At 45.1% G+C, this 23,169-nt stretch overlaps 1 protein-coding gene across 3 annotated transcripts in view; it reads right to left on the minus strand.

The window, feature by feature from the left end:
• Nucleotides 1-1,373: 1,373 nt before the first annotated feature.
• Nucleotides 1,374-23,169, minus strand: part of LOC118965193 (gastrula zinc finger protein XlCGF26.1-like) — a 43,611-nt gene continuing 21,815 nt past the window's right edge. The window contains exons 1-5 of one of the 3 annotated variants that reach the window (XM_036981897.1): nt 22,448-22,587; nt 22,272-22,357; nt 21,396-21,628; nt 8,035-8,283; nt 1,374-3,562 (exon numbers count right to left, since the gene is read on the minus strand). In XM_036981897.1, coding sequence (XP_036837792.1) covers nt 2,373-3,562; nt 8,035-8,283; nt 21,396-21,492 — 1,536 coding nt within the window. In that variant the 5' untranslated portion in view covers nt 21,493-21,628; nt 22,272-22,357; nt 22,448-22,587 and the 3' untranslated portion in view covers nt 1,374-2,372. Of the gene's footprint in view, nt 3,563-8,034; nt 8,284-21,395; nt 21,629-22,271; nt 22,679-23,169 lie in introns of those variants that run through there. The other 2 variants (XM_036981898.1, XM_036981899.1) reach the window with 2 other exon arrangements.

The following is a 23,169-nucleotide window of genomic DNA, read 5'->3' on the forward strand; positions in this document are numbered from 1 at the left end:
GACGTGATCAATGGCGTCCGAAACTTTGTTTCTTCAAACAACCATCTCATTGGTTTGCTTGAAGGGAAATAGACTACGTTGCGCACGCGCTACAGGACAGTAGATCTCCAGGAAGAGGGTCGGACTGAACACCTACAGGACAGTAGATCTCCAGGAAGAGGGTTGGACTGAACACCTACAGGACAGTAGATCTCCAGGAAGAGGGTCGGACTGAACACCGACAGGACAGTAGATCTCCAGGAAGAGGGTGGGACTGAACACCTACAGGACAGTAGATCTCCAGGAAGAGGGTCGGACTGAACACCGACAGGACAGTAGATCTCCAGGAAGAGGGTCAGACTGAAAACCCACAGGACAGTAGATCTCCAGGAAGAGGGTGGGACTGAACACCCACAGGACAGTAAATCTCCAGGAAGAGATCCCTGCGCTACAGGGTGTGGGACATCGTCCTTTAGAATTAGGCTGCTCTAAATTATTTTAACCAGCAGGTGCCACTAACGTACACTGTGTTGATCAAAGACTTGAATAATGAATCTATTTGACACAATTGGCTGGAACACCTCAATGATTCAGGAAGCTTTGATTCCCCATCACTAGAGACAAACCAAAAGCTGACATCGGTGTTAAATTAAAAGTACTAAGAACTAAACTAAAGTTTAATAGTGTGCAGTCACTGAATGCACATACATTGTTCTCCTGCATGGGGAGGTGGTGAGGTCACTAAGTATGCAGTTTTCTTTTATGGTCTTTATTTGTAGTGCGCAAACCAACATTAACTGTGCATCGCTGCCACCTTCTGGGCTGGAGTGTGATAGAGACATGTGGTTCCTTCCTGGTGACATCGCAGGGTCAGAGAGAACTCCTATCTGTAGTCATACCAAAACACTCCAGGCACTTAGCCCATAAGAACCATTCATACTGTCAGATCTAATATGAAGAACTGAATACAACCATAAGAACCATTCATACTGTCAGATCTAATATGAAGAACTGAACACAACCATAAGAACCATTCATACTGTCTGATCTAATATGAAGAACTGAATACAACCATAAGAACCATTCATACTGTCAGATCTAATATGAAGAACTGAATACAACCATAAGAACCATTCATACTGTCAGATCTAATATGAAGAACTGAATACAACCATAAGAACCATTCATACTGTTAGATATAATATGAACTGAATACAACCATAAGAACCATTCATACTGTCAGATCTAATATGAAGAACTGAATACAACCATAAGAACCATTCATACTGTCAGATCTAATATGAAGAACTGAATACAACCATAAGAACCATTCATAGTGTCAGATATAATATAAAATAACTAACTATAAAAGAAAAGAGTTTGACCAGTACAAATTCATTTACAATTTCATTTACTTTTTATTGGCATGTCAATTAAGTTGGCTTCAACGGAGTAATCTAAACATATCCATCATCAATGATGAAAATAACTAATCTAGTTTTTAAATACAATGTAATAAAACACATGTAGTTGTTTCATAAACTGTATATAATTAAACAAATAGTCCTTTAATAGCTAAAACAATCCCCCCCAAAATGATGGTGAAAACTGATCATCACATCATCTCTATCTGATACATGTTGTCTACTAACTCATTCCCACAGAAAACTGATCATCACATCATCTCTATCTGATACATGTTGTCTACTAACTCATTCCCACAGAAAACTGATCATCACATCATCTCTATCTGATACATGTTGTCTACTAACTCATTCCCACAGAAAACTGATCATCACATCATCTCTATCTGATACATGTTTTCTACTAACTCATTCCCACAGAGAACTGATCATCTCTATCTGATACATGTTCTCTACTAACTCATTCCCACAGAAAACTGATCATCACATCATCTCTATCTGATACATGTTGTCTACTAACTCATTCCCACAGAAAACTGATCACATCATCACAATCTGATACATGTTGTGTCTACTTACTCATTCCCACAGAAAACTGATCATCACAATCTGATACATGTTCTCTACTAACTCATTCCCACAGAAAACTGATCACATCATCTCTATCTGATACATGTTGTATCTCATTCCTCACAGAAAAATGCAGAGGAAAGCAGTACCACCCAGTCAACCAGCCTCACAGAGGATATTCAACCCTAAGGGCAAATCGAAAGTCCTCTCAATATATGTAAAGTAGAAGCTAACAAAACACATCAAAACTGACCAGGTGCACACTCACTGATCAGTAAAGTAGAGAGAGGCTAAAATTCTAGAATGCTCCCTTTTCTCTGCACAGTTCTCTCACAATGAGAAACAATAGGATTACAATAGTGTGCTATGCTTTCTTGAGAATTAAGTGATGCAATGACTTTAATCATAGTTGGTCTGAGAGAACTGATTAGGCTTCTCCCCTTTATGTATACTTTGATGTGTTTTTAAGGTATACAATCTGGCAAAACTCTTACCACAGTCAGAGCAGTAGTAAGGCTTCTCTCCTGTGTGTGCTCTTTTATGAACTTTTACATCAGTTGATGTTGTGAAGCACTTACCGCAGTCAGAGCAGGAGTAAGGCTTCTCTCCTTTATGTATAAGTTGGTGTGTTTTTAAGTTGCCCAGTTGTGAGAAACTCTTCCCACAGTCAGAGCAGCAGTAAGGCTTCTCTCCTGTATGTATTCGCTGGTGGCATTTTAATATTTCCAATCGGATGAAACTCTTCCCACATTCAGAGCAGCAGTAAGGCTTCTCCCCTGTATGTATTCGCTGGTGAGATTTGAAGTGGTTTTGTTGAGAGAAACCCTTCCCACAGTCAGAGCAGCAGTAAGGCTTCTCTCCTGTATGTAGACGTTTGTGTTTTTGTAAGTGGATATGTTGAGAGAACCTCTTCTCACAGCCAGAACAGGAGTAAGGTTTCTCTCCAGTGTGCACTCTCTGGTGAATTATCAGCGTCCCTGACGTTGTGAAGCTCTTCCCACAGTCAGTACAGGAATACGGATTCTCTCCTGTATGTATACGTTCATGTATTTTTAAGGTATCCAATCGGGAGAAAGTCTTCCCACAGTCAGTACAGGAATATGGATTATTTCCTGTATGTATACGTTCATGTGTTTTTAAGGTATCCAATCGGGAGAAAGTCTTCCCACAGTCAGAGCAGGAGTATGGCTTCACTCCTGTATGTACATGTTGGTGTATTTGTAAGTGGAACTGTTGAGAGAACCTCTTCCCACACTCAGAGCAGGAGTATGGCTTCACTCCTGTATGTACATGTTGGTGTGTTTGTAAGTGGATCTGTTGAGAGAACCTCTTCCCACATAAAGAGCAAGAGTAAGGCTTCTCTCCAGTGTGCACTCTCTGATGAACTGTCAGAGATTGTGATGTTGTGAATCTCTTTCCACAGTTAGTGCAGGAATACGGATTCTCTCCTGTGTGTATTTTTATGTGTATTTTAAGCTTTGATAGAAATGGGAAAATCTCCTCACAATGTGGACAGGGGTGAGACCTCTTAGCTCTGTGATCTTCCTGCTGTTGCTCTCTGGATGTAGAGAATGTCTCAACATGGTCTCCTGTGTGAACAACATCAGAAGAACCAGTCAGTTGGGGTGATATACATACGACATCATTAACAGTGTGTTCAGAAAGTATTCACATCCCTTGACTTTTTCTACATTTTGTTATGTTTCAGCCTGAATTTTAAAAGGATTACATTTGAGGATTTATGTCATTGGCCTACTCACAATACCACACACATGCAAGGGCATGGATACATGACTAGATATTGGATATTGTTATACACACAATACCACACACATACAAGGGCATGGATACATGACTAGATATTGGATATCGTTGCATCAACATGAATTCTACTACAACTATTTACCATCTGAATATGAAAACCACATCTGTAGATTCTAAACCATCAGTTGGAGGACAGATGGAACTAAACCACCAGTTGGAGGACAGATGGAACTAAACCACCAGTTGGAGGACAGATGGAACTAAACCACCAGTTGGAGGACAGATGGAACTAAACCACCAGTTGGAGGACAGCTGGAACTAAACCACCAGTTGGAGGACAGCTGGAACTAAACCACCAGTTGGAGGACAGATGGAACAAAACCACATCTGTAGATTCTAAACCATCAGTTGGAGGACAGATGGAACTAAACCACCAGTTGGAGGACAGATGGAACTAAACCACCAGTTGGAGGACAGATGGAACTAAACCACCAGTTGGAGGACAGATGGAACTAAACCACCAGTTGGAGGACAGATGGAACTAAACCACCAGTTGGCCAGAAAGTGTTATATATGGGAGGCCTGTAAACTGATTTGTCAGGACAGAAAGTGGTAGGCCCGAAAAGTGTTTAGTGGAGTACCCCATAACGCCAGTGGAGTACCCCACAACGCCAGTGGAGTACCCCACAACGCCAGTGGAATACCCCATAACGCCAGTGGAGTACCCCATAACGCCAGTGGAGTACCCCATAACGCCAGTGGAGTACCCCATAACGCCAGTGGAGTACCCCATAACGCCAGTGGAGTACCCCATAACGCCAGTGGAGTACCCCATAACGCCAGTGGAGTACCCCACAACGCCAGTGGAATACCCCCATAACGCCAGTGGAGTACCCCATAACGCCAGTGGAGTACCCCATAACGCCAGTGGAGTACCCCATAACGCCAGTGGAGTACCCCATAACGCCAGTGGAGTACCCCATAACGCCAGTGGAGTACCCCATAACGCCAGTGGAGTACCCCATAACACCAGTGGAGTACCCCACAACGCCAGTGGAATACCCCCATAACGCCAGTGGAGTACCCCATAACGCCAGTGGAGTACCCCACAACACCAGTGGAGTACCCCATAACGCCAGTGGAATACCCCATAACGCCAGTGGAGTACCCCATAACGTCAGTGGAGTACCCCATAACGTCAGTGGAGTACCCCATAACGCCAGTAGAGTACCCCATAACGCCAGTGGAGTACCCCATAACGCCAGTGGAACACCCCATAACGCCAGTGGAGTACCCCATAACGTCAGTGGAATTAAGTTTTTCTGAATGTTTACAAATGAATTTAAAATGAAAAGCGGAAATCTCGAGTCAATAAGTATGCAATCTTTGTTACGGCCTAAAATGTTGCATAACAAGTCACATAAGCAGCGTGGACTCACTCTGTGTGCAATAATAGTGTTTAAAATTCATTTTGAATGACTACTGTGGTAGCAGGATTACAAGATTGTAACATTTAAGCACCAAATGGTAGTTTTATTAAATAAATCCTAATGGCGCAGAGTGATGATGTCAGAGAGTGATGTGGTGAGAATGGGATGGTCTGAGTAAGGTTCTTAGGACTCTCTCTCTCTCCCTTTCTGAGTTAACTGAGAGGAGTCTTTTTGAAGCTTGGGCTGGCAACTAATAAAGAGATGGTTTCCAGTTGAGCTTCCTGCAGTTAGTCTGGGTGTAGGGTCAAGGAAATTGGTTTTTGCTAGATAGCTTGGGCTGACATTGACTTGGTGATAATTACCTAAAGCTATCATTCCATAGACAATATGTGGTGTGTGTGACCCGAGATAGCCTGGAAGAGTTTAGAACAATGCCTCATTGTCTCATCTTCCTGGCATCTGGGAAACTAAGCCGGGTTGGGGGTAGAACACCATCCTGTGTAAATAACCAAGGTGGCTTATGGGAGTTGGAACCAGCCTGACTTAGCATTTTTAAGTCCTATATAAGGTCTCGGTTTTATTATTATCAGTTGGGCTGCTCAGCTCAACAAGTCAAGACTGTTGGGCTGACTGGTGTCATTATTGCAATAATGAATCAATATTAAAAAAGATGAATGTTTGAAGAAATGACAAAGTCTCTCACTTGAATAGAATATTCCACCACACTACCTCATCTCTGTAACCCACACATACTGTGTTATCTGTAAGGTTCCTCAGTCAAGCAGTATATTCCTCACAAAGAAGAGCACCTATTGGTAGATGGGTAAATGTTTTAATAAAAGACATTGAATATCCCTTTGAGCATGGTGAAGTTATTCATTTCACTTTCTATGATGTATCAATACACCCAGTTACTCCAAAGATACAGGCGTCCTTTCCAACTCAGTTCCCGGAGAAGAGGCCAATCCAACACAACACATCACAGAGTACCACTCTTCACTCTTCGCATGGTGGTAGCTGCATCATGTTATGGGTATGCTTGTCATCGGCAAGGACTTGGATGTTAATTTGGGGATATAAAATTAAACTAAATAGAGCTAAGCACTGGAAAACTCCTAGAGGAAAACCTGGTTCAGTCTGCTTCCCAACAGACACTGGAAAACAAATTCACATTTCAGCAGGACGATAACCAATAACCTAAAACATAAGGAAATATACACTGGAGTTGCTTACCAAGACAACATTGAATGTTCCAGAGTGGCCTAGTCACAGTTTTGACTTAAATCGGCTTGAAAATCTATGGCAAGACTTGAAAATGTCTGTCTAGCAATGATCAACCAATTTAAGAGAGCTTTAAGAATTTTAAAAATAATAAATGTGCAAATATTGTATCATCCAGGTGTGCTAAACTCTTAGAGATTTACCCAGAAAGACTCAAAGCTGTAATCACTGCCAAAGGTGCTTCTACAAAGTATTGACTCAGGGGTGTGAATATATATTTCTGTATTTACATTTTTTACATTTCAAAAAACATGTTTTGCCTGTCATTATGGGGTATTGTGATGTCATTATGGGGTATTGTGATGTCATTATGGGGTATTGTGATGTCATTATGGGGTATTGTGTGTGCAAATGGCTCAGAATAAATATCAATTTAATCCATTTTGAATTTGAGATGTAACATAACAAAATGTGGAATAATTCAAGGGGTATGAATACTTTCTGAAGGCACTGTAAGTAAGTATACTGTACAATACAAAGGGGAATACAACTACTCTAAAATTATGAGCCATATAATCCTCCACTCACTATCACAAGGGTTAGGAACTACACAGACTCATTTCATATCATCCTCCACTCACTATCACAAGGGTTAGTAACTACACAGACTCATTTCATATCATCCTCCACTCACTATCACGAGGGTTAGGAACTACACAGACTCATTTCATATCATCCTCCACTCACTATCACAGGGGTTAGTAACTACACAGACTCATTTCATATCATCCTCCACTCACTATCACAAGGGTTAGGAACTACAGACTCATTTCATATCATCCTCCACTCACTATCACAAGGGTTAGTAACTACACAGACTCATTTCATATCATCCTCCACTCACTATCACAAGGGTTAGGAACTACAGACTCATTTCATATCATCCTCCACTCACTATCACAAGGGTTAGTAACTACACAGACTCATTTCATACCATCCTCCACTCACTATCACAAGGGTTAGTAACTACACAGACTCATTTCATATCATCCTCCACTCACTATCACGAGGGTTAGGAACTACACAGACTCATTTCATATCATCCTCCACTCACTATCACAAGGGTTAGGAACTACAGACTCATTTCATATAATCCTCCACTCACTATCACAAGGGTTAGTAACTACAGACTCATTTCATATCATCCTCCACTCACTATCACAAGGGTTAGTAACTACACAGACTCATTTTATATCATCCTCCACTCACTATCACAAGGGTTAGTAACTACAGACTCATTTCATATCATCCTCCACTCACTATCACATGGGTTAGTAACTACAGACTCATTTCATATCATCCTCCACTCACTATCACAAGGGTTAGTAACTACAGACTCATTTCATAGAACTTTAAAACACTGGCAGATTGTCTACTTCACTTCTTTAGTCTACTCTCTGATCACTCCAGACAGCCCAGTTAATAAAACCAATCCTCGTGTCAAACCATGCAAGTGTCAGTAGCATGAAATAACATCTACCTTCTCATTGAAACAGTTCATCATGAAGCAGTTCTACTGCAACTTTTCATGCAGAGTGGGAAGTTGGAATGAATAACAAACTTAGTTAGATAGAACGTGCTCTTACCATGAGAAACAGATTTCCCAATCTTCTCCTCCTCTTCTTCATCTTTAATGTTGACATTCAGCTCCAGTGTTTGACTGCAGTCTTCCAGCTTCACTGATGCCATCTCTGGATCCTGCAGTGCAAACTGGGCTCCACTGTCACAATCAGGACCCAGTGACTGTAGGTTTCTACTCAGTGTGGAAGGAGAGAGGCAGGCTGGGTTTGTCCTCACTGTTGATGTTACTGGCCTCAGACTTGATCTGAGTCGGTCTGTAGTAATAAAGAGAAACAGACACAAAAATGATTGTCTTGACAGTCCTGGCACTTTCTTTCTTCTCAAAATTGTATTTTTTTCTTGTTCCAAGTATCTCATTACAATCGATCAGGTAGCTAAACATTGATAACAAAACATTCATTCACATTAAACAAGTGAACACTTTAAATGACACAATGTAAAGTGCACTTAAAGTGGAACTGACAGCGTTGTCACTACTTTGCAGATATGAAACAAACAGACAATCACTATATCAGTCAAAAATATTTTAAAACATCACAGTTTATGCTACAAAACCCACTTCATAAGACGTTTTAAAAACAGGTCCATTTGTCTCAACATTCCATGATGTACAGTAAGACATTGTTGGCAGAATAGATGGATGCAGTTCAATGTGTCATGATTTTCCCTTCTGGGTGACAATCAGAGAGAGAGCCCCCCCCCCCCCCCTCTCCACCAGAGAGGAAAGGGGGGAATGGGGTGAAGTTGGCCAGTTTGATGACGGTCGTAAATACCTTACAGAAACTCTCTTCCTTGTCATGCAATAATGAGGGAGAGAACCTCTGTGGAACAAAGGGAGTCCTCCCTCAAACTCCCAACATCAACAGACTGGATAATGAAACAATGTTTCTGGAATCCAATCATTTGGAATGGTCCTGTGGGTACTTAAAGAACAATCCTGTTGAATTCATTACTCATTTGTGATGTCACTAAGGACAGTAGAACAACATAACTGTATCTCTGAAAGTGTACATTTCCCAGTTATCAGATTCACATCTAAATGTTGGGGAGACTTATATGATTAAATATTAAACTATTTGTGAGGAGATGAAATGTGATGTTAGCCTTCTAAATGAGAATAGTTTTTCATATGAAAGTTCTACCCGGTCAGTGACCACACCCGCGAGAGCACAGGCGTTATTTCGGCGTCATGGAACACCCCCTTTTGTGAGTGCATAAAACCACTCGTTAACTAAATCTACATTAGACCAAGCACGCAGACGTACGCCGGACGTCAGGTAATGGTTAAAACTATTAGACCAGTACATTGCCGGGTTGCTACGGGCATTTAAAATGGTCGGGAGCTGAACCCTGAATAATCCACCATTGAGACCAGTGTGACCGACAGCGTGAGCTGAACCATACGAAATGGTTAGAAACTCTGAAACGTTCAACAAAGAAGAAGACTAGACTACACATTCACAGTCTGCAGCTGTATATGTAAAATAGTCTAGTAAACTCGACCGAAGACGAGAAGAACATATTCCTCTCATCAAGACGAGAGGAGAAGAACATATTCCTCTCATCAAGACGAGAGGAGAAGAACATATTCCTCTCATCATTGTGGTACTCTTGTAGTATCAATTCTAATGAACACTCCAGAACAAAATCCTAATACAACTACAAAAGACATTGTGACCTCCGGGTTACAAACCAGAGTCTTCTGTTGAACTACTCTCCACAGAAGGACCGGCGATTTCAACAGAGAGACAACAAAGACATACAAGCGTAAAAACGTACGTAGCAATTATTTTCGAATGAGCGGCCGTTCATATGCAAAGTATTATCATTTCCATGAGCATAGTTATCAACTGTATGTAGAGGGTCCATTCTGTCTTTCCCGCTCTTTATCTGTCCCCACCTCTTTCCATTGTCTACAAATCTGTCATATTGGGATAGTCCACTAGGGACCTTTCATTGCATTATGTTAGTATTCTATAATCATCCTGTGTGTGTGTTTATGTATTTCTGTGTGATTATTTCATTAGTTAGTAAATAAATAATAATGAATTGAAACATTCATTATGAGACTGATGAGGTAATAATTAATAATTGATTAATATGATGACGGGTAGGATATCGAGATATTCTGATCTACATTTGAGTTAATTCGGGAAACGGTAACTCGTTAAATAAACTTTTCCCGTGGTGCCCCAGGTTACTACTTAATCAATTGTTATATGGTTAATTTAACCGCGTAATAATTGACCGTGGTATGTAATTATTAGATGAATAGCCATCGTCGCATTAATGGTAGCAACAACATGACAAATGCATGATTAATATAATTCACCAATACATTCTAAATGTTTTATTTCATTGAATATTACAACATACTGTCACGTTCTGACCTCTATTTCTGTTGTTTTGTATTTATTTAGTATGGTCAGGGCGTGAGTTGGGTGGGCAGTCTGTTTGTTTTTCTATGTTTGGGGCATTTCTATGTTTTCGGCCTAGTATGGTTCTCAATCAGAGGCAGGTGTCATTAGTTGTCTCTGATTGAGAATCATACTTAGGTAGCCTGGGTTTCACTGTGTGTTTGGGGGTGATTGTTCCTGTCACTGTGTTTGTTGTCACAGGATAGGCTGTATAGGTTTTCACGTTCCGTTTGTTGTTTTGTAGATTTGAGTTATTTCATGTATCGTTCAGTTTTCCATTAAAGAACATGAGTAACCACCACGCTGCTTTTTGGTCCGCTTCTCCTCCTACAGACGAACGTCGTTACAGAATCACCCACCCACCAAGGACCAAGCGGCGTGGTAAACAGAGGCTGCAGCAACAGCAGCAGCAGGAGAAGCGACTGGTGCAGCAGGAGCAACAGCAGCAGCAGCAAAGGCAGCAGCAGGAGGAGCAACAGCAGCAGCAGCAGAAGCAGCAGTGGGAGAGGCTGCACTGCTTGGAGAGATGGACTTGGGAGGAGATTCTAGACGGGAAAGGACCCTGGGCAGAGCCAGGAGAATATTGCCGCCCCAAGGCCGAGCTGGAGGCAGCAAAAGCAGAGAGGCGGCATTATGAGGAACTAGCACGGCAGAGCGGATGGAAGCCCGAGAGTCACCCCCAAAAATTTATTGGGGGGGGGCACAGGGGGAGTGTGGCAGAGTCAGGAGTCAGACCTGAGCCAACTCCCCCCGTTTATCGTGAGGAGCCAAGGAGGAGCTCAGAACCAGAGCTGGTGTTGGAGGTGAGTGAAGCAGAGACTGTGAAGGAGTTAATGGGGAAATTGGAGGAGAGAGATATGAGGGATTTGCTGGTTTGGTGCATGAGGCACGACATTCGCCCGACAGAGCGTGTCAGGGATTTAATGGCACCGGGGTCAGCTATCCATACTCATCCTGAGGTGCGTGCGAGGGGTCTGGTGAAGACTGTGCCAGCCTCACGCACCAGGCCTCCTGTGCATCTCCCTAGCCTTGCACGTCCTGTGCCATCTCAGCACTACAGTGCTCCTAGCAGTGCTAACTGTGGCGGGCATGGTGCTGGTCAGGCACCGTGTTATGCAGTTGTTCGCACGGTGTCCCCAGTACGCGTGCTTAGCCCGGTGCGCTACATCCCAGCTCCCCACATCTGCCGGGCTAGGGTGAAGATCCAGCCAGGGCGGTTGGTGCCAGCCCTGCTCTCAAGATCTCCAGTACGCCTTCACGGTCCGGTCTATCCGTCACCACCTCCACGCACCAGCCCTCCGGTGGCAGCCCCCCGTACCAGGCTGTCTCTCCGGCCCATCCTTACAGGGGCTTTCTCCTCTCCAGAGCAGCCGGAGCCTCCCGCCTGTCCGGCGCCGCTGCCGGAGCCTCCCACCTGTCCGGCGCCGCTGCCGGAGCCTCCCGCCTGTCCGGCGCCGCTGCCGGAGCCTCCCGCCTGTCCGGCACCGCTGCCGGAGCCTCCCGCCTGTCCGGCGCCGCTGTCGGAGTCTCCCGCCTCTCTGGCGCTACCAGGGCCTTCCTCTTCTCCGGCGCTGCCGGAGTCTCCCGCCTGTTCGGCGCTACGAGAGCTACTCAGTCCAGCGCTGCCGGAGCTACTCAGTCCAGCGCTGCCGGAGCTTCCCGTCTGCCCAGCGCCAGCTGAGCCTCCCGTCTGCCCAGCGCCGCCAGCGCCGCCCGTCTGCCCAGCGCCGCCAGCGCCGCCCGTCTGCCAGGAGCCGCCAGTGCCGCCCGTCTGCCAGGAGCCGCCAGTGCCGCCCGTCTGCCAGGGGCCGCCAGTGCCGCCAGTCAGCCAGGGGCCGCCAGTCAGCCAGGGGCCGCCAGTGCCGCCAGTCAGCCAGGGACCGCCAGTGCCGCCAGTCAACCAGGGGCCGCCAGTGCCGCCAGTCAGCCAGGGGCCGCCAGTGCCGCCAGTCAGCCAGGGGCCGCCAGTGCCGCCAGTAAGCCAGGGGCCGTCAGGTAATGGTTAAAACTATTAGACCAGTACATTGCCGGGTTGCTACGGGCATTTAAAATGGTCGGGAGCTGAACCCTGAATAATCCACCATTGAGACCAGTGTGACCGACAGCGTGAGCTGAACCATACGAAATGGTTAGAAACTCTGAAACGTTCAACAAAGAAGAAGACTAGACTACACATTCACAGTCTGCAGCTGTATATGTAAAATAGTCTAGTAAACTCGACCGAAGACGAGAAGAACATATTCCTCTCATCAAGACGAGAGGAGAAGAACATATTCCTCTCATCAAGACGAGAGGAGAAGAACATATTCCTCTCATCATTGTGGTACTCTTGTAGTATCAATTCTAATGAACACTCCAGAACAAAATCCTAATACAATTACAAAAGACATTGTGACCTCCGGGTTACAAACCAGAGTCTTCTGTTGAACTACTCTCCACAGAAGGACCGGCGATTTCAACAGAGAGACAACAAAGACATACAAGCGTAAAAACGTACGTAGCAATTATTTTCGAATGAGCGGCCGTTCATATGCAAAGTATTATCATTTCCATGAGCATAGTTATCAACTGTATGTAGAGGGTCCATTCTGTCTTTCCCGCTCTTTATCTGTCCCCACCTCTTTCCATTGTCTACAAATCTGTCATATTGGGATAGTCCACTAGGGACCTTTCATTGCATTATGTTAGTATTCTATAATCATCCTGTGTGTGTGTTTATGTATTTCTGTGTGATTATTTCATTAGTTAGTAAATAAATAATAATGAATTGAAACATTCATTATGAGACTGATGAGGTAATAATTAATAATTGATTAATATGATGATGGGTAGGATATCGAGATATTCTGATCTACATTTGAGTTAATTCGGGAAACGGTAACTCGTTAAATAAACTTTTCCCGTGGTGCCCCAGGTTACTACTTAATCAATTGTTATATGGTTAATTTAACCGCGTAATAATTGACCGTGGTATGTAATTATTAGATGAATAGCCATCGTCGCATTAATGGTAGCAACAACATGACAAATGCATGATTAATATAATTCACCAATACATTCTAAATGTTTTATTTCATTGAATATTACAACATACTGTCACGTTCTGACCTCTATTTCTGTTGTTTTGTATTTATTTAGTATGGTCAGGGCGTGAGTTGGGTGGGCAGTCTGTTTGTTTTTCTATGTTTGGGGCATTTCTATGTTTTCGGCCTAGTATGGTTCTCAATCAGAGGCAGGTGTCATTAGTTGTCTCTGATTGAGAATCATACTTAGGTAGCCTGGGTTTCACTGTGTGTTTGGGGGTGATTGTTCCTGTCACTGTGTTTGTTGTCACAGGATAGGCTGTATAGGTTTTCACGTTCCGTTTGTTGTTTTGTAGATTTGAGTTATTTCATGTATCGTTCAGTTTTCCATTAAAGAACATGAGTAACCACCACGCTGCTTTTTGGTCCGCTTCTCCTCCTACAGACGAACGTCGTTACAGAATCACCCACCCACCAAGGACCAAGCGGCGTGGTAAACAGAGGCTGCAGCAACAGCAGCAGCAGGAGAAGCGACTGGTGCAGCAGGAGCAACAGCAGCAGCAGCAAAGGCAGCAGCAGGAGGAGCAACAGCAGCAGCAGCAGAAGCAGCAGTGGGAGAGGCTGCACTGCTTGGAGAGATGGACTTGGGAGGAGATTCTAGACGGGAAAGGACCCTGGGCAGAGCCAGGAGAATATTGCCGCCCCAAGGCCGAGCTGGAGGCAGCAAAAGCAGAGAGGCGGCATTATGAGGAACTAGCACGGCAGAGCGGATGGAAGCCCGAGAGTCACCCCCAAAAATTTATTGGGGGGGGGCACAGGGGGAGTGTGGCAGAGTCAGGAGTCAGACCTGAGCCAACTCCCCCCGTTTATCGTGAGGAGCCAAGGAGGAGCTCAGAACCAGAGCTGGTGTTGGAGGTGAGTGAAGCAGAGACTGTGAAGGAGTTAATGGGGAAATTGGAGGAGAGAGATATGAGGGATTTGCTGGTTTGGTGCATGAGGCACGACATTCGCCCGACAGAGCGTGTCAGGGATTTAATGGCACCGGGGTCAGCTATCCATACTCATCCTGAGGTGCGTGCGAGGGGTCTGGTGAAGACTGTGCCAGCCTCACGCACCAGGCCTCCTGTGCATCTCCCTAGCCTTGCACGTCCTGTGCCATCTCAGCACTACAGTGCTCCTAGCAGTGCTAACTGTGGCGGGCATGGTGCTGGTCAGGCACCGTGTTATGCAGTTGTTCGCACGGTGTCCCCAGTACGCGTGCTTAGCCCGGTGCGCTACATCCCAGCTCCCCACATCTGCCGGGCTAGGGTGAAGATCCAGCCAGGGCGGTTGGTGCCAGCCCTGCTCTCAAGATCTCCAGTACGCCTTCACGGTCCGGTCTATCCGTCACCACCTCCACGCACCAGCCCTCCGGTGGCAGCCCCCCGTACCAGGCTGTCTCTCCGGCCCATCCTTACAGGGGCTTTCTCCTCTCCAGAGCAGCCGGAGCCTCCCGCCTGTCCGGCGCCGCTGCCGGAGCCTCCCACCTGTCCGGCGCCACTGCCGGAGCCTCCCGCCTGTCCGGCGCCGCTGCCGGAGCCTCCCGCCTGTCCGGCACCGCTGCCGGAGCCTCCCGCCTGTCCGGCGCCGCTGTCGGAGTCTCCCGCCTCTCTGGCGCTACCAGGGCCTTCCTCTTCTCCGGCGCTGCCGGAGTCTCCCGCCTGTTCGGCGCTACGAGAGCTACTCAGTCCAGCGCTGCCGGAGCTACTCAGTCCAGCGCTGCCGGAGCTTCCCGTCTGCCCAGCGCCAGCTGAGCCTCCCGTCTGCCCAGCGCCGCCAGCGCCGCCCGTCTGCCCAGCGCCGCCAGCGCCGCCCGTCTGCCAGGAGCCGCCAGCGCCGCCCGTCTGCCAGGAGCCGCCAGTGCCGCCCGTCTGCCAGGGGCCGCCAGTGCCGCCAGTCAGCCAGGGGCCGCCAGTGCCGCCAGTCAGCCAGGGGCCGCCAGTCAGCCAGGGACCGCCAGTGCCGCCAGTCAACCAGGGGCCGCCAGTGCCGCCAGTCAGCCAGGGGCCGCCAGTGCCGCCAGTCAGCCAGGGGCCGCCAGTGCCGCCAGTAAGCCAGGGGCCGCCAGTAAGCCAGGGGCCGCCAGTGCCGCCAGTCAGCCAGGGGCCGCCCGAGCAGCTGCCCCTCTGTCCAGAGCAGCTGCCGCCCCTCTGTCCCAAGCTGCTGCCGCCCCTCTGTCCCGAGCAGCTGCCCCTCTGTCCCGAGCAGCTGCCCCTCTGCCCCGAGCTGCTATCGTCCCTCTGTCCCGAGCAGTTGTCCCTCTGTCCCGAGCTGCTGCTTCACCTCTGTCTCGAGCTGCCCCTCTGTCCCAAGCAGCCCCTCGGTCCAGTGGGGTCATTGAGAGGGGTGGTCATGGTGAGTAAGCCACGGAGGCGGACAATAAGGCGGACTAAGACAATGGTGAAGTGGGGTCCGCGTCCCGCGCCAGAGCCGCCACCGCGGACAGACGCCCACCCAGACCCTCCCCTATAGGTCAAGGTTTTGCGGCCGGAGTCCGCACCTTTGGGGGGGGGGTACTGTCACGTTCTGACCTCTATTTCTGTTGTTTTGTATTTATTTAGTATGGTCAGGGCGTGAGTTGGGTGGACAGTCTGTTTGTTTTCTATGTTTGGGGCATTTCTATGTTTTCGGCCTAGTATGGTTCTCAATCAGAGGCAGGTGTCATTAGTTGTCTCTGATTGAGAATCATACTTAGGTAGCCTGGGTTTCACTGTGTGTTTGGGGGTGATTGTTCCTGTCACTGTGTTTGTTGTCACAGGATAGGCTGTATAGGTTTTCACGTTCCGTTTGTTGTTTTGTAGATTTAAGTTATTTCATGTATCGTTCAGTTTTCCATTAAAGAACATGAGTAACCACCACGCTGCTTTTTGGTCCGCTTCTCCTCCTACAGACGAACGTCGTTACACATACAATCTACCTGCAGTGAACAGTAGGTAACAATATGGGGATGTCATTACCTTGCCTTCCTATTGATGGGGCATCAAATCAACAATACACATGTTATGTTACCAACGGTATGAGTTTAGAAAAGAGGTTATAGCAGAGGGCCATTTCTGAGCCTTCAGCAAATTAGATTACTGTTCTACTGTAATGGTCCCGGTCAATGCATGTGTGGTGAGGGAAGTGAATGTGATTGGCTTAGAGGAAAGTGAATGTGATTGGCTTAGAGCCCAGGTGAGAACACGGGTAATTGTGTTAGTATTGGATGAAGCATTAGAATGACAGGAACCTCTCCAAAAGGGACAAAGTGTGCCATGGAGGCACCGCTCGGCCCCCTGGGTATCAGTGACTGTACCTGGATCTTTCTAGGCTAGTCATTTATTTAACAGGTCTGGTGTCATGTATTTGGTTGGATCACCATGTCTTCCTCAACAACTCACTGTATACTGGATCCATTGTAGGTTACACAGGAACTGTATACTGGATCCATTGTAGGTTACACAGGAACTGTATACTGGATCCATTGTAGGTTACACAGGAACTGTAATACTGGGTCCATTGTAGGTTACACAGGAACTGTATACTGGATCCATTGTAGGTTACACAGGAACTGTATACTGGATCCATTGTAGGTTACACAGGAACTGTAATACTGGGTCCATTGTAGGTTACACAGGAACTGTATACTGGATCCATTGTAGGTTACAGAGGAACTGTATACTGGATCCATTGTAGGTTACACAGGAACTGTATACTGGATCCATTGTAGGTTACAGAGGAACTGTATACTGGATCCATTGTAGGTTACACAGGAACTGTATACTGGATCCATTGTAGGTTACACAGGAACTGTAATACTGGATCCATTGTAGGTTACACAGGAACTGTATACTGGATCCATTGTAGGTTACAGAGGAACTGTATACTGGATCCATTGTAGGTTACACAGGAACTGTATACTGGATCCATTGTAGGTTACACAGGAACTGTATACTGGATCCATTGTAGGTTACAGAGGAACTGTGTACTGGATCCAAAGCTACCTTTCACTGGTGACTGTCAGCAGCATTACTTTGAAAGACATACTACTGGGCGTATTGTCTGTGTCTCTCTCTCTCTCTCTGTGTCTCTCTCTCCTCTCTCAAAGTGGACCTCTGGGAGATAACACTGACAGGAGATTTACGATGTATTTTTGGTGATTAAACCTAAAGAGCATTTCAGAGCATGAAATTTATGAAATTTAATCGTCATACCAATGTTTCTGTTCTATACGGTACCAGGGAGAGATGGCTCCAGTAGGGCCAGACACTGGTCTCTACCATACCAGGGAGAGATGGCTCCAGTAGGGCCAGACACTGGTCTCTACCATACCAGGGAGAGATGGCTCCAGTAGGGCCAGACACTGGTCTCTACCATACCAGGGAGAGATGGCTCCAGTAGGGCCAGACACTGGTCTCTACCATACCAGGGAGAGATGGCTCCAGTAGGGCCAGACACTGGTCTCTACCATACCAGGGAGAGATGGCTCCAGTAGGGCCAGACACTGGTCTCTACCATACCAGGGAGAGATGGCTCCAGTAGGGCCAGACACTGGTCTCTACCATACCAGGGAGAGATGGCTCCAGTAGGGCCAGACACTGGTCTCTACCATACCAGGGAGAGATGGCTCCAGTAGGGCCAGACATTGGTCTCTACCATACCAGGGAGAGATGGCTCCAGTAGGGCCAGACACTGGTCTCTACCATACCAGGGAGAGATGGCTCCAGTAGGGCCAGACACTGGTCTTTACACAATGAAAACTGTCTGCTGTGAATTATAAGTATCTTTCATACAAAATTTTAACCAAAATCTTATAGATCTTCTCATTGAAAGCAAGTCTAAGAAGCGAGAGAAATAGTCCTATAATTCCTATAATAACTACAACCAAAAATGTCTTACCTGGGACTATTAAAGACTCATGTTAAAAGGAACCACCAGCTTTCATATGTTCTCATGTTCTGAGCAAGGAATTTAATCGTTAGCTTTCTTACATAGCACATATTGCACTTTTACTTTCTTCTCCAACACTTTATTTAAATCAAATTGAACATGTTTCATTATTTATTTGAGGCTAAATTGATTTTATTGATGTATTATATTAAGTTAAAATAAGTGTTCATTCAGTATTGTTGTAATTGTCATTATTACAAATAAATAAATAAATATTGTCCGATTTAATCGTTATCGGCCTTTTTTTGGTCCTTCAATAATCGGTATCGGTATCTGCGTTGAAAAATCATAATCGGTGACCTCTAGGCTTCATCACCAACAAGTAAAAAAAGCCTCTTCTCGGGTTGGAACACTCACTACCGAGTTACAAACTGCCTCTGGAAGCAAAGTCAGCACAAGAACTGTTACTCGGGAGCTTCATGAAATGGGTTTCCATGGCCGAGCAGCCGCACACAAGCCTAAGATCACAATGCACAATGCCAAGCGTCGGCTGAGTAATGTAAAGCTTGACTCTGGAGCAGTGGAAACGCATTCTCTGGAGTGATAAATCACGCTTCACCATCTGGCAGTCTGACGGACAAATCTGGGTGTGGCGGATGCCAGGAGAACGCTATCTGCCCCAATGCGTAGTGCCAACTGTAAAGCTTGGTGGAGGTGGAATAATGGTATGGGGCTGTTTTCCATGGTTCAGCCTAAGCCTCGTAGCTCCAGTCAAGGGAAATCTTAACACTACAGCATACAGTGACATTCTAGACGATTCTGTGCTTCCAACTTTTTGGTAACAGTTTGGGGAAGGCCCTTTCCTGTTTCAGTATCACAATGCCCCCGTGCAGGGGTCCATAAAGAAATGGTTTGTCAAGATCGATGTGGAAGAACTTGACTGGCCTGCAGAGCCCTGATCTCAACCCCATCGAACACCTTAGGGATGGATTGGAACACAGACTGCGAGCAAGGCCTAATCGCCCAACATCAATGCCCAACCTCCCTAATGCTCATGGCTGAATGGAAGCAAGTCCCCTCAGCAATGTTCCAACATCTAGTGGAAAGCCTCTGTTGTGGAAAATGACATAACTAGTCATGTTATCCCATGTTTTACTGCTTAAAGAATGGTATCTTGTTATATGCTAGTGTTATTTCTAACCTGATACAAACTTGTCTTTGTGGGACTCAGCCATAAGCCATAACTAAGGTCCGTTTGGGTGAAACCGCAGCATGTGACATCCCGTTCGTTTACTGTCTACAGGAAGTCACATGTATGGAAACTTGCAGAAAGGAGCACATTATAGTGTTTACTGTTGGGAATGTAGATAGACGGTTGAGACCTCGGGCTATCAACCTCGTGCTATCTTAAATCTGCACAGACAACTAATGACCTTATACACACTATCTGCTCACTGCCACGTACACAGAAAGGATGTACTTCTACATAAAAAGCAGAGACCCGACTATGTTTGTTAAGCTTTCAACTCTGAACCTTTCTTGGTGATGGTTGATTGCTTCATTTTTGCAAATCTTATAATAAAGCTGTTAGAAGAATCTACAGTCTCGCTCTTCCTATAGAATTGCTACCGCACCTTCCCAATACAGTGGAGGCTGTGATAGCAGCAAAGGGGGGGACCAACTGCCTCATGATTTTGGAATGAGAGGTTCGACGAATAGGTGTCCACATACTTTTGGTCGTGTAGTGTAGTTATGGGATAGCTAGGCTAGCTAGGATAGCTAGGCTAATATTCTCCTTTGCTTGCTAGCTAGAAAACTAAAGCTAACACACAATCCCATCAAGCAGCTGAAATGACCGCAAACTATGTGAATTTTCATTTGTTTTAGCTACTACCTTTGTTTCTATTGCCAATTCTTTGGATATATCATTAGAATGATCCTGATAAATGAATTGGCCTGGATCAGAGAAGCTGTCAGTCTCGTCACGTTCATATGCATGGCACAGTGGAGATGCAACATGTTGCACAGGTCAGATAGGCTAGTAGCATGGAGAAATATTGTCCAGAGGCGCTTTTTTCCAAGGGAGGTTTATAAATTGACTGGCTGGGCTGTGGGACAGTGGATGTGGTAAAACTAATGGAACTGCTAACAGACATTATGCATGGATTGTGGTGATAACTCCTTGCTATCAACCAATCAGCATCCAAACAACCCATTTTATAATGTGACAAAGAGATTGGTAAATGATATAACACCCGTTATAACATATGGTATGCAGACACTTATGTAGCATGTAATAGAATAGGACATAAGTTGTCATGCAGACTGACCAGTTGTTATTAACAGTAGACATTAGCGCATATGACAACAGGATAAACAGTCATCTATAAACACCCATTATGAACTAGTTTCATAAGATTGTATGCCGTTACTCATTACTGTTGTTATATAGGTGTTATAAAAGGCTTTATTAACACATGCCTAAGGACACCTACAGTAAAGTGTTACCCCAACTTCTCCTGATCATTTCATAGAACTTCAGAACACTGGCAGTTTGTCTATTTCAATTCTTTAGTCTGCGCCAGGTCACAGTTGTAAATGAGAACTTGTTCTCAACTAGTCTACCTGGTTAAATAAAGGTGTTCTCAACTAGCCTACCTGGTTAAATAAAGGTGTTCTCAACTAGCCTACCTGGTTAAATAAAGGTGTTCTCAACTAGCCTACCTGGTTAAATAAAGGTGTTCTCAACTAGTCTACCTGGTTAAATAAAGGTGTTCTCAACTAGTCTACCTGGTTAAATAAAGGTGTTCTCAACTAGTCTACCTGGTTAAATAAAGGTGAAATTAAACAAATAGTAAAAAGTCTACTCTGAACACTCCAGATAGCCCAGTGAATAAAACACAGTTCTACAGCAACTTTCAACGCAGTTTGAAGTTGAAATGAACAACAGTCTGGAGCTCTTCGGGGACGTGTGAGTCAGAATTATAGAATCAACCTGAAGATAGAATCTGCTCTTACCATCATAAACAGATTTCCCAATCTTCTCCTCTTCATCTTTAATGTTGACATTCAACTCCAGTGTTTGACTGCAGTCTTCCAGCTTCACTGATGCCATCTCTGGATCCTGCAGTGCAAACTGGTCTCGAATGTCACAATCAGGACCCCGTGACTGTAGGTTTGGACTCAGTGTGGAAGGAGAGAGGAGGCCTGCGTTTGTCTTCACTGTTGATGTTACCTACCTCAGATTTGACCTAAGTCAAAAAAAAATGTTTTAATAATTTTCACAGAACAGTAGTTCACCTGCCTCACAATTAATGCTTGGGTTGCTTGCTTAAGAATCTTTCCTGGTAAATATTTAGCTATCCTTCTGATAAAGCATGTAGTTTATGCAGCACTATTTACTATGTTCCTGAATAACCATGTCTTCACCGTATTATTTCACCTCGCAAAAAAATATATTGTATTTCCCATTTTCACACCATAGAAACAATTACAGACAAAGATAGAAACACCTGAATGTCTGAATATTGTTACACATGTAAAAATAATAATAATAAGTGAACCCGCGCTGCCTGCACTGAATTCAGTTGACGTAGACAGAAGGGGAGCCGCCATTTTACCATCCCGTGAATTGTACACAAAAACAATAACGAACTCAAAAATCGCAAATAATTTTTTTAAATGAAATTAACTTTACTAAATGATTTCCATTCAATCAGCCAAACCCAAAGTCTCTAGCTATTTGACTTATAAAATAGTTATGCTCACTCGGCTTGACACAAATATTACACATAAAACCATTACCAAACGTGATAATACCATAAAGGATGTGTTACCCAGCACGTTATGACATGTTCTTTCGATATTACAAAGTGTAAACGTGCTATTACATACCTGTAGTAATACGTGTGAAACGGACACAAAATATATCGTCTTCACCACACAGTTCTGGCGCCTTCCCGGAACTTCCTGGTCCACCACTGCAACAGAGCAAATGCGACATCACAGACAGAACAATGCGACATATATTTCATTGGATGTATAAATATGGTAGTGAGAGGAAAGCCCACTGGCAGAGAGCGGGAGAAGATGGAACGATATGGGTTTTGGCCGAAATTCGGCAAATTTTCTCATTCATTAAACATTTTATCTCAATACAGTTTTCTGTTCCTCAAACTACAATCTGTTATGAACAGAGTGGACAACGTTTGCTTAGGAATCCAAAGGCAAATTGAGTTAATGCGCACAAGCGCTTCACCGACTAGGCGTTGCCTAAAGGAAATATTCAGAGATTTGCTAGAACACGCCAATAGGATATCACTAGCGCGTGCTTGGCTCTGCCCACTATGACTCCCATTGGGAACAACAAGATGTGGTCTATCTGGGTTGACATAAACATATTTGGAGACACCTTCTGTGTGTAAATTTTTGGCAGACAAGACACTCTTGCGTATTGCTGCCTATCCCAGGTTGGGGTACGGATTTCACATTTAGGTCACAAAAAAAAACAGGGAAAGGAGAATGGGAAAATCTTAAATTGCACCATTTGCCTTGGAGGATGGACCCACTTCCCTCAACTTCTTCTGCACTAAAATCTCTCACACCCAAATATGTATCTGCTGCTGCAACTACCACATCTATTTTATGTGATTTCAACTCCCATCAGTGCAGTGCAATTGATCACAATGACTATAAAGGCAAGGAATTTGACCTTACTAAAACTCATCCTCAGCAAGACTACAAATTCCTGCAGGAAGCTCCCACAGGTAGTCTTTAGCCGACACTGTCAGCT

The sequence above is a fragment of the Oncorhynchus mykiss genome, chromosome 7, assembly GCF_013265735.2.
Source record: "Oncorhynchus mykiss isolate Arlee chromosome 7, USDA_OmykA_1.1, whole genome shotgun sequence".
In the NCBI taxonomy this organism is placed as follows: domain Eukaryota; kingdom Metazoa; phylum Chordata; class Actinopteri; order Salmoniformes; family Salmonidae; genus Oncorhynchus; species Oncorhynchus mykiss.